We start from the raw sequence: 11,928 nt of genomic DNA, 5'->3' as shown, positions 1-11,928 counted from the left end.
TTGGTTTTATTCTTACAAAATCTTTTCCTGTCATTACTGTATCAAGTATACATAGGACTGTTAAATTGTTCTTTTTTTAAGGACTTTTTGTGGTTTTATATATTGGAATAGGGAATTACAGGAATTACTTTGATTTCTGATGAAGCAAACACTTGGAATTTCAATCTTCTGTATTGCAGCTGTGTCTTTTGTAAGGCTGATGAGTTGTTCACAGAATATGAGTCGAAGCTCTTTTCTCATACGTAAGTTCATAGCTTTATAAACTTCTCACTATAAAAAAATGTGAAAGTTGGACTCTTTTGTATTTTCTCCTTTAAGTTTTCTGAAATAACTTTATGCACAAATTACAGCAACTTCTTGCTAGTGGCCTTGATGGCGATTTTACTACTCAAGTTTAATTTTCTATGTAAATTTCATCTGGAGAAGTTGTGCACAAGGAGTGAATACATGCCAGTTTTTCTCAATCTCCTGTAATATAACCATACATTTGAAATGAAGTGTTTAAGTGTTCAGAAAGTGTGTATAAATACAAGTATCCTAATTAAACACATATTCCTGTTTGTGCAAATATTTATTTTCAGTCCAATTGCAAGTGATATTATACCATACTCATTCATAGATTTATTGTTTTAATTCTGTATAATAGTAACAGAATTTAACTAAAGCTGTAATGTGACAGGAGATTTCAGACACGAAGGCAGCTGTGAGCTGAAAGAAGGGTTGCATCAGCACATGGTGTGAGAGAAGTATGCATAGTGGACATTACTGAGAGGCATAGATTACAGCCCTCTTCATGCTTTCTCTTTGAGTTTTATCTCTCATGTCCCTCACAATGTCAAAATTAGATCGAAAAATCTTGAGGTGGCTGAGAATACATTTTGAAAAGTCTTTACTAGTGGGATCTCTGTTACGTAATGATGCTGGAATCATTAGGAAATGTTAGTGTGTTTCTGAATTAATATTATTTGTCAAGGAGTGAACTGGGAAGCTGTAGTGTTTTTAAATAGTGCAATACACAGCAAATTTTGCATTAGAGTTTAACTGCAACTCTTGCTGCTTTAAAAAGTCAATATTGCATTTTTTTAAATGAATGTGACATTAATCATTAATAACTACTGAAAGATAATTAAGATGTGTAAGCCTTTATAATAGCTATAGATGATTTTGAGCTGACAAGATGGCTTGTACAGTGATTTCATTGCTGGTACTGAGGGCACTGTGTTTGAAGCAAGCTTTTGGGATATCGAGTAAGAAAACAGCTGTTTGTATTTGTTGGGTTTGCATTATCCTTTAACCAAATATTAGAAGGTGAATAAGTAGAAATGGATGTGGAAGTACAATACTTATCACTGGTTTTGTATTGGGTTTGTTTTTAAGTGTTAAAGGCCAAATGGCAATATTTGAGGAGATGATAGAAGATGAAGAAGGGCTCGTTGATGACCGTTTGCCCACCACAAGTAGAGGTCTGTGGGCGACCAGTGAAACTGAACGTGCCTTGAAAGCTCTTCTCTCCTTTGCCAAAGCTCACCGAATGGATATCAAGCTAACTGAAGAAGGCAGCATATTTCTGGAACTGTATGAAGCGTGGAAAAAGGAATATAAGGTACAGTAAATGCGATGGTGATGGAACAGTCATGTAGTCCATTTAATGTAATATAAACACATTTAGGTTGAACATGAACAAATCTAAGCTGTATTCCTGAAATTAGGGTTTACCTACACAAAGCTTATTTGCAGTGCTTATTACAAGATTTGATTTTAAATGGTTTATATATGATTTAAGAGTTTCTAAAAGCTATACTGGCTACTAAGCATGTTAGATGCAATTACATTGCTTAGTATTAAGACAGTATACAGATAAAATTAAATGTATTAATCTGTTCAGTTAAATCGGAATATAGCAAGACTCAGCTAATAGAACATTGGTCCATTCTGTAATTCAGTTTACTTTCAGTCATATGCTAGCTACAGACGTCCTTTCATTATTGCTTTATTTCCTGGATCTTGTTTACTGCACAATGCAACCTGAAATTAGTCTTCTGTTTGGATCGGAGAACTGCAGGAGTATACTGTGAATTTCTTTATGCATCCGTGTGTGTGTGTGTTTCCTTGTAGTGAATATATACTGGTGATGGAGAAGAGGGAATACCTGTTGCACACATGGGTATTATCCTGTCTTACAGCTTAGGTGCCATCAAAAGTGTTTTCTCTTGAATGCTTCTCCTCATTATCACGGACCTCAGCTTCAGTAGAACACACTTGGTACACTAGTGCCAGGTTTGACTCTTCTGTATGGGTTGGGTTTCTTTGTGGTCTGACATCAGAGGAAATTCCTGTTCCTTGAAGGGTTATCGCCCTTGTGATCTTTCTCCTAGGCTTTCTGTTTCATGAGTCTAGGAAATTGTCACTCGTTTTTTTTTCAAAACTAGGAGGTTTTGAAAAAGGCAAGATAATTCTTGCAGAAGTATGCTATTGAAGAATTCAAACATTTGTTATTAGCTTTTGTCTATAGAAGAAGAGACTATATTCTAGAGAGTGGTTTGCTTTATGTGTCTTAGACTGACTAATGGAATTCTGTCTCTTTATTTTTCAGCAAACTTGGTTACTGATCACCTATTTTCCTCAAATTGGTAGCGCTACTTAAGAGTGAGACTTAATCCAGAGCTGCCTTAAAAAAAATTTGCAGGTTACAGTGTAACATAGTGCAAAACCTTTTTAAACAAAATGTCATCTCGATCAGTATTTAGTTATCTGATAGCTGAAGTTATTAAACCCTTAAAGTTGTGCTGCTGTCAGCAAAGTCAGGTCACTCACTTATGGTACCAAAATGCTGATTGGAGAATAATAATGCTAGCTCTTCTTGTGCTTTGTTATTTTATATCCTCAGCTTGTAGCAGTTCACAAAAGGAGGAGGACATAAGATAACTAGTTACCAAGGCATTACTATGTATTGGAGATTTTCTGCTGCAGGAAAGGAACACAGTCTCTTCATGTCCTTTTACTTTAGGAAACAAAAGTTGGGGCTAAAATACCAATGAGAATGAAAATAGTGCTGTTGTGATTCCATCTTTTGTGACTTGGAAATACTGAGTCAATTGTCTGTACTATTCTCATCTACATTGAGCTACAGGGATGACACTCTTTAAAATAAGCCTTTAAATCTAAAAAAAAAATTGTGTGTGTGTTTTTTTTTTTTTTTTTTTTTTTTTTTAGCAAAAGCAATTTTAGTTTAGTTTCCTTAATTTTGGGGAAGCAAGCTCCTTTCATCTTATTCACTGTCCGTACCCTGAATGCCAGATTTAATACACAGTAATTTTATGTTTCTCATCTAGGCATAGCTCAAAACAAATGCATCATTAGTCTTTCTTATGCTAAAAGAAAATCCCCAGATTTTCAACCAGCACACCCCTCAGCAACTGAGTGTTTAGAAATATCTCTACAATTCAAAAATCAGAAATCAACAAATAGTAATTTTTGGCATTTGCAAAAGGTCTTAGGATTTCAGTAAGATCACTGGAGATATTTTTTTGGTATAAAATATGTAAAAAGTGGAAAGCTAGGGAAGAAATATTTTACTGTACTATTACTAATTTAAAAATAATGTCTGTTTTATATGTATAGTATACTTCCAGTTGTATCTGTCTGTTTTGTAGAAAGCAAGAATTTTTCTTGGGAGAATTGAATCTGCTGTTATCTTCGCCTTGTACTTGTCTGTGCCTTTATCAAGACCACTCAAACTGTTAACGTTTCTTTAAAACTTACTTCATCATTAAGAAGCAGTCTTAGTACTATTATAGCTAGCTATTTAAAATTGATTAATCACTTTTCCTTATTTTATTCAGCATTTGCTTAGTCTTGTAAAGCATTTTGTTTCTGACCTTTTATTGCATGAGTTAAAGCAATTGTAGAAGAAATGAGAGACAGCTATTTATAGCTGTTCATAAAGAGAAGCTGGGAAAGAAAGCAGGCAAGATGATCTCTTTACAGTTTGTTTTCCTTCATAATTATTTGTTGTTGTGGCTGAATACTGTAAAGAAATATTATCCCTTACTCCAAAAAGATTTTCACATTATACATTGTATGGCAGAATCATATAAAGGGAACTCAGCTCAGTTCTGCTACTAACTCATTTGGACTTTTCTTACAGTTACTTCATGAATATTGGATGGTGCTTAGGGATCACGTGTCTGCCATTGATGAACTGGCAATGGCTACAGAACGGCTGAGAGTTCGTCATCCTGATGAACCAAAACCAAATCCACCAGTTCTCCACATCATAGAACCACATGAGGTAAAGTACTTGGCTGGAAAGAAATGTTTTTTTTCTGAAAGAACCTATACCTTCTACAAAAAAAAGTCTGTATCTAGATCCATGTATAAAGTCTGTAATATGCCCCTGTTTCCATTTGAGAACGTCTTGGTGGAGTAGAGGTCCTGTCTGTTTCTACATTCAGTGTAGGCCTTTTGAGCCTGTAACTTTTACTTTGAGATATTTTTGTCAGCCTTCTGACTGTAAGAGTGGCATGTTTCCAAAAGATTGCTGTCCTCCAGCAGCAGGTGAATGGCTCTGGGACCTTTCTCTGCAATTGCCCAGTTTTCCCAAGCTGGTGGAAAATTAAGTTGATCTGATTTCTCACCTATATTGCTACTTTCCATAAGGACCTAAAAAACAGCCGTGAAAACCTAAAATACAATAACTATTTTTTTCCAGTATCTTGGAATTTCTGAACCAGCTCTGAGACTTTCTGTTCATGAACACAGAGAAAATGCTGGGTTGATTTAACCTCAGTTTTGGTTTTGGTTTTTTTCCTCCCCACCACTAGAAATATGTTTTCAGTAGAACATTTTGTGCTTTTTTTCAGTGAGATTCAGTGTTAGATAAAAGTGTTCTTTTTCTTTCTGTAAGGAAACAGTCATTTTTGTCTGTGTATTAAAGCAATTTTTAAAATGGAGCACTGTCCTTAACAAATGTTTAACAAAGTCTAAGATCTGTGTATGTATTTTTAAACATAAAAGAAACACTCATTACTTTATCCTTCATCCTTTGGGTGCTTTCCTCTTCTGTAGTATTAACAACTGTACCACTACCAACTGTAACTAATTTAAAAGGTGTCAGCTTGATGTTTCTGTCTTCGTATAGGTTACATGAAAATGAAGGGCTTCTAAGAAGTATAAAAAAAATAATTGTTTCTTAAACATTGTTTTTGAAACCAGCAGTAGAATCTAGGATCTATTTGGCTGTAAGAAGATAGATGATAAATTGAAATAAATTTGAAAGAAACGTTTTTTTAAAAATGCTATTTGGTTCTCTGTAAAGAACCAATAATGCAAATAAAACAATAAAGACCAAGTTTATATACCTCCTGGGTCTTAACCTGTTCACAGTACTGTGTTCATACTGGGTACAGGAAAGGAATAGTAATTTGCTTGGTGAGAAGTGCGTCTTAAATTTACAACTTGAGCTGTTCTTCTGTCTGTCCCCCATAAATTATTCAGTTAAATTTTGCCAAAAAAGTTAATGTAATCCTTATTGTAAAACTTCACTATTTTTTTTCTTTTTTTTATATATGTTTAATACCGTTTCCATAGGTAGAGCAAAATCGAGTGAAACTTTTGAATGACAAGGCAGTTGCCAAATCACAGCTTCAAAAGAAACTAGGACAACTTCTGTATCTCACCAATCTGGAGAAAGTAAGGTTTACGGTTCCTTGGTCTTTACCGAAGTGATGTACTCTGTTTACCTAGTGGAAGAAACCTGCTGTTATTTTTATTTACAACTTACTTTTTAAAGAAAATATATTTTCTGTAAAAATTCATTACATATTGAAATTCCATGTGTCATTCTTTGTGTTACTGAATAGTTGTATTTTGCCTGTTTGCTTCATTACACAGTTACGAAACTATGAACTAGTTTTAGATGGTTAAAAATTTAATTAAAACTAACTGGACCATATTTAGTAGAAGTCTTGTAAAATTACGTACCTCTCCATGTACCCTTGATATTTTATGAAGAGCTTACCTTCTTAAACAAAGTCAAACAGATCTGTAGGTTAAGTAAGTGTAAAAAAACCAACAAACCAAAACAGACAAAACTTATGTATTATACATTATTTTAATCATACTGTACAAGTAAGTACAATTATGCCTAAATAAGCATAGTTAGGCATGATGAGGTATATTAACCTGTTTTTACAACAGTGTGAAGCTAGTGAGGAGTTTCTTGTTTGAAGCGTGATTTTACTTGGATTTTTCAAAGTTCGAGTAGAAATGCAGATACTATCTGAAGGACTGCAGTATGAACAGTGCTTCTTTTATTTACCAAAAATGACATATTTTTTAACTTCTCAAGAAAGATTGAATTATTCACGAATGATCTTTAATTTGCTCATACAGGTTTTTTTAAGGACTTCATTATTCATTTTTTCTAGAAGCATGTCTTAAATATAGAAGAACTTTTTATTTGTTGAAACACCAAGTTTGTATTTTTTTTCTACTTTGCAGTCTCAGGATAAAACTACTGGGGGAGTTAACCCAGAGCCATGTCCAATCTGTGCACGTCAACTGGGAAAACAGGTAAGATACTTAGCCAGCAGGTTTTGTTCTTAGAATGTCTACCTAGATCTGAGTCAGTTGTGTGTCAGTTTTTTTCAGCATCTGATTTTCAATGAACATTGTATTGAAACAGGGGAAATAAGCCCTTTCCTGTAGTGCACCAGGCAGCTGCTCCCCTGAAATAACATCTTGCTCGGATGCAAGCGCCTCTTCTACCTTCAGCTGTTGACATCAGTGCTTAAGTGTTCCAACAAAAATGTTCCAAAAATGTGTATTGCTGCTTGTTTTAAAACTTCAAAGTTTTGCTTTCATACTTCTGTCAGAAAAAAATCTTTGTCATTTATAAGCTAACAGGTTGAAGAACTGATCTGTATCATAAAGTACAAAGCCATAGTTTATCCTTTACATGCATTAGGTAAAAGCATGAGCAGACTCCTATATAGTCAAACTGAATTGTCTCTTTTTTTAGGGTAGCTATTTTAAGGTTGTTTAGCTTCTGTTAGCTTTATAGACATGTATAAGCACGAACCGGTGTCCTGCAATGTTTCCAAAATTCTCTCCGCATTCCTCTTCCAAGGGTTTTTACAGAAAACAGTTGTTTGCACTGTTTCGTCTCTGAGTTGGAGGAGCTTACTGAAAGGAAAAATAATCTTTTCTTTAACTTTGGCTGAGACTGCCACTTTGGATGGTAGTAGCAGTCATGTTGCAAGGAAATTTTCAAGTGCTTTACATCCCATTTTGATTGAAAGAACCTTACAAAGCCTAAAAGATCTCCAACTTGATAGTCATGTAGTCAGTTTCCTTTGCTACTTGGACCCATGAAAACTATTTCTTTTTTCCTTTTAGGTTGGCCTATAGAACAGACTAGTACAGAGAAAGACACTATTTCTAGGTGCAAAAACACTGGTTTACAAATTACTTCTCTGTTACGGAAGGTCACAGCTGACACATAGATGTTCTATGCCTGCAAAAGAACAGCTTCTGCAATGTAAACTTCTGTTTCTAATGCATTCTATCAAAAAAATTAAGCCTCTCTATTCAAAATCTTCTAAATTCCCAAGATGTTATCTAGGACTTAACAATTGATAAAAGTTAAAGCAGTTTCTTTATGATTTTTTAATAAAGAGTGATCTGTTACGAATGTATAGATAAAGACTTTTAAAGAAGGCTAATATAAACAGGTTTGTAATTTTTTAAAAAATGGTGTAAATACTTAATCTGTTTACTTAACCTATGCATTAAGAATCATGATTCATAGAAATGTAAGACTTTAATGTTTTTCCTGAAGTTTAGGACTAGGGAAATGCAAAAAAGAACAATAAATGCAGAGAACTTCTGTGGATTGTGAATCTTTTCTGTGCTGGAAAACGTTGAAATCCAGGCTTTTTAGCAGTTGGAATGCTAAAAATTTTAAAATTCTTCAATTTTAATCTGAGTTTCATAAAAATAATGTTTCTATGAAAATCTAAATTATCACGTATTAGTACACTGTTTTCCTTTTGCATTGATCTAAAACTGATACTGTGTTGTGTTGTTTTTCTTAATTCCCTGCATAGTGGGCAGTGCTGACATGTGGACATTGTTTTTGTAATGAGTGTATAGCTATCATCATAGAACAGTACAGCGTTGGCACCCGCCGGAGCTCAATTAAATGTGCCATTTGCAGGCAGACAACATCTCATAAAGAAATATCTTACGTCTTCACTGCAGAATCTGCAAATCAGGAGGATGATATTCCTGTAAAGGTATGTTGTTTATATGAGCTTTGTGGCCCAAACTTTCAGCAGTGTGTATTTGTTGTGTTTTGTTGCACGCTGCATTTATGCAGACAAACCTACCCAGTTCTTAGAAGTAGGTTCACTTTTTTTTTTGTTTATAATGGGTATAGTTCTTTTTTCCTTTTGAATTGGATGAGATGTATATAGGCTTTTCTTATAATGTAATCAATGTTTTTGGATTCTTCCCCAAGGAAGGTTGCACATTTTCCTGTCAAGTAAAAGATTTCTTGGGGGTTTTTTGGGTTTTTTTGGTTCGGGTGGTTTTTTTCTAACTTACCCTTTTCACAACATTTAAGGCTTTTGGAAACGAAACATGAAAGTAAACAGTGTGAAAGAGGGTATCTTTTTAATACCTACTCTTTAAATGTGCCTGAGGAAAGGAAATTACACATCTGTTAAAGTAATGCTGTCTTAGGGTGTGGCGGGGAGGGACAGCTTTTGCTGAGCTTTGGTTATGTTTGGGGTATTTTTTTAAGCATTTGGCACCGGGTAGAATAAATTGCTGTTTGTATCCAGGTGAATTAGGGTTGGGTTGTTTTTTTTTTTTTCTTGTGGTGGTTTTGGCTTTTTGTAGCCAAGGAGAGATGAGGCATAGTTGTGATGTGTTTGCTTGAAATGATTAGTTTGAGAAAGCTGTCTGTACTATGAGGCTGTTAGGATGATGTAAATATTTCAAATTAAGTCTTCATTGTGAGCCAGAGAACATGAATCCTGATTCTCAACTTAAGATTCATTATCTGGAATGTTTCTTGAGCTACCTGAGAAGCAGAGTAGTTGTTTTGCATTTTGCATATCTATGGTAATATTGTCTGCTGTAGGAACCATAATTAGGAGGAAAGAAACTGACTGCTTTTTTAGTAGAGGTGAACGAAAAACCTGAAGGGAGTTTATTTCTATGCTTTCTCCATCTAACTTGGCCAATAACAAATTAGTGGACAGATTTTATTGAGTATATCCAGTAACTTGTCCCAAAGTTTATTCAGTAATAAATCAAATAATAGTGAAGAAAATAGAAAAATGTTAATCCTGTAAAATACTATTTCTCAAAAATAATGCTTTCCATTGGAACCCGTTGACCATGAATTTGTTCTTTGGAGAAGGGTTTCTCTGGTGTGGTGTTAGGGACATTCTCATTTCCTCACAAGTGTCATCAATAACATGGTTGTGAGGCCTCTTTCTTCAAGATCACCCCCAATTCTTTCCATCTAGTAGTGTGCTGTAAGCTTTTTCTCTGTATTCTGGATGAGTGTTGACTCGATGTAGCTGGATACTCTGCAAGTATTCTTTCTGGGTTTTTTTTTTGGTTTTGTTTGAAAAATCAGAAGGAAAACCTTGGGAAAACTATTAGTGCTTCTTGCCTATCTCCGTGTTTTAAACTTGCCGGTATTTGGCTAAAACTTCACTGACTGGATACATATACCTACTGAAAAGTTGACTGTCGATTAAAGACTGAATTTTAGTCTTAAAATAGCTCCCTATCTGGGCAATTTGTTTCTCATGGCTTTCCACTAACAAAGTACAGCTCTGTTGAAGACTGGTAGCTGTTCTGTGCAGTAACTTTCTGTTTATTCCTTTTAGCCTGACTTTCTGAGGAGACAAGGTCTTTTCATTGTACTGTCTTACTTATCCCTTAATTTAGCAACGCATTAGATCATTTCAGACGGCTTGGCAGAGAGTCTGAGTTTCAAAGTTAATCAATTTTCTGCAAGTCTTATTAAAATAGCCATACACATAAAGTATGTCTCCTACTTAAAAAAATACTGTCGCTGGACTTTACTACAAAAGGGATCTTAAAGTTCAAGTCTGTGGGGGAAACTTTATTTGTAACTTGTATGCCTTCTTAATGACAAACGTTAATGAACCTCTAGACAGAAATATGTAGGAGATTGGTTCTGATTGCACTGTTTTATCTACTTTTCTTAGTAACAGAGGGTTTTCCTTGGGCTGAAGGCAGGGGTGGAGGAAGAGACAGCATCTCCATGAGTCTTTAGTAATACTGACATATATGTGGCGCATAGGTACATTTTTGCTTGGCAGAAATGTGTTATAGAATAGTGTTAAACCAAAAAACTGGTTATTACAGTTGTGGAAAAAAACAGAGGATTCTGGAATAAAATGTGAACATGAAAAAAAGAATACTTATAATATTTTTATTTAGATGATCCTGCTATCTTTAATTAAACTATGATTATAATATAGCTGGACATACCAATCATAGTTTGATTAGTATAGTTAAAAGTAATAACACAATGTGCTGACAAAGACTTCTGTGGTATCTGTGCAAGTCTCCGTCAACCTTGCGGGTATACTAGGGTTGCTGTCTTGTACTGAAGTCAGTGCTACCACGTTCGCAGTAGTTAATGTCAGCCTCCCTGAACAACTGGAATTCCATTTTGAGCTCAAATCATTAGATTTGAAGTAGTTGACAGCATGTGGCGCCAGGGGGAGTAAATACACCGTGTATTTGAAGTGCTAGTTCTTAGGACCTTGCTATATATGTGTTTTAACAGATTATTTCCTCAGTGTTTAGAGATACCACCCTATTTCTAACAAGAAAAATTCAAATATGTTTAATAAATTATATTGAGCAACTAAATTTCATAAATAAAACACAGAAGGATCATGTCATTTACTGTCCTTTGCAAAGAGTTGTAGTGTTTTCTTGTAGTATTTCTTCATCAACACTTTGGGCAAAGCAAAAACACGAATTCTGTGAATTTGCATGGTGTCTTGAGCAAGGCCCCATTCATGAAAAGTCTTCATTCATGGAGAACATTAATGAAACATTCATGAAAAATTAGCAGTTCATACTGTAGCTTCACTGTATGTACTATCGAACCAACCAGCATTTTAGCGTTGTTAAAAATTTCTACCTCGTATTCCTTTAAGGACTGTTAACAAAGAATTACTAACTTACTATGGTTTCTATAGAATACTGAGGTTAAGATCAGTATCTTACAGCATATAATATGAAAATTGTGTGATTTATTCAGCATTTACATTTTTACCTGAACTTTCTGAGACCTCTGGTCTTTTTGTTTTCTTCTGTTGTGTTGTATACATCTTGCTTTTCATTGTACCAGGACTAGCTATCTTAAGTTAATGTCTTAGATGCAAAATGAGTGCTGTAAATGGCAGCATTTTATTCTAAGAGATTACTGGCATCCTTGCATGTTTTGGTTCCGTAAAAGCTTCCACTGTGATCAGTATCGCAGTGGGTATTGCCAGCCTGTCACCTGAGACAGAAATTGTTTGTTAGAGGGTAGTTTTGATTCTAATGTGTCCTGTTCCATAACTAATTACAACTAGCTAATCAGTTTATAAATACTTATCTGGATATTCAACAAAATGGCAAACTCGGGTTGAATGGGTAATGAGTGGGGTAACATTTTTTTTAAGATGCACTGAAAACAAGTAACTCATAATAGCAAGGGTATTTCTGTCAGTTTCACCTCTTCCTAAATATTGAGAAAAAAACTGAATTTTGTGTGCTGTGAATGAAAACTTTAGTCATTTGTTAGTTCAATGACAAGCCTATATGTAGTTTGTCTAATATAATGTAAGCAGAGAGGTGGATAACTTTTCACACTTGGTTATC

At 34.7% G+C, this 11,928-nt stretch overlaps 1 protein-coding gene across 1 annotated transcript in view; it reads left to right on the top strand.

Annotated features, from left to right (window-relative positions):
• SHPRH (SNF2 histone linker PHD RING helicase) overlaps positions 1 to 11,928 on the top strand; it is a 54,872-nt gene that overhangs the window by 36,012 nt on the left and 6,932 nt on the right. Inside the window, exons 20-25 of the mRNA XM_080390598.1 lie at positions 180 to 242; positions 1,378 to 1,603; positions 4,148 to 4,291; positions 5,590 to 5,691; positions 6,502 to 6,573; positions 8,109 to 8,297. Of these exons, the coding sequence (XP_080246724.1) occupies positions 180 to 242; positions 1,378 to 1,603; positions 4,148 to 4,291; positions 5,590 to 5,691; positions 6,502 to 6,573; positions 8,109 to 8,297 (796 nt within the window). The remainder of the gene's footprint in view (positions 1 to 179; positions 243 to 1,377; positions 1,604 to 4,147; positions 4,292 to 5,589; positions 5,692 to 6,501; positions 6,574 to 8,108; positions 8,298 to 11,928) is intronic.

This window comes from Falco punctatus (assembly GCF_963210335.1).
Source record: "Falco punctatus genome assembly, chromosome: 5".
In the NCBI taxonomy this organism is placed as follows: Eukaryota; Metazoa; Chordata; class Aves; order Falconiformes; family Falconidae; genus Falco; species Falco punctatus.
The sequence above is the reverse complement of the archived record's forward strand: the minus strand, read 5'-3'. Positions and strand labels throughout refer to the sequence as shown.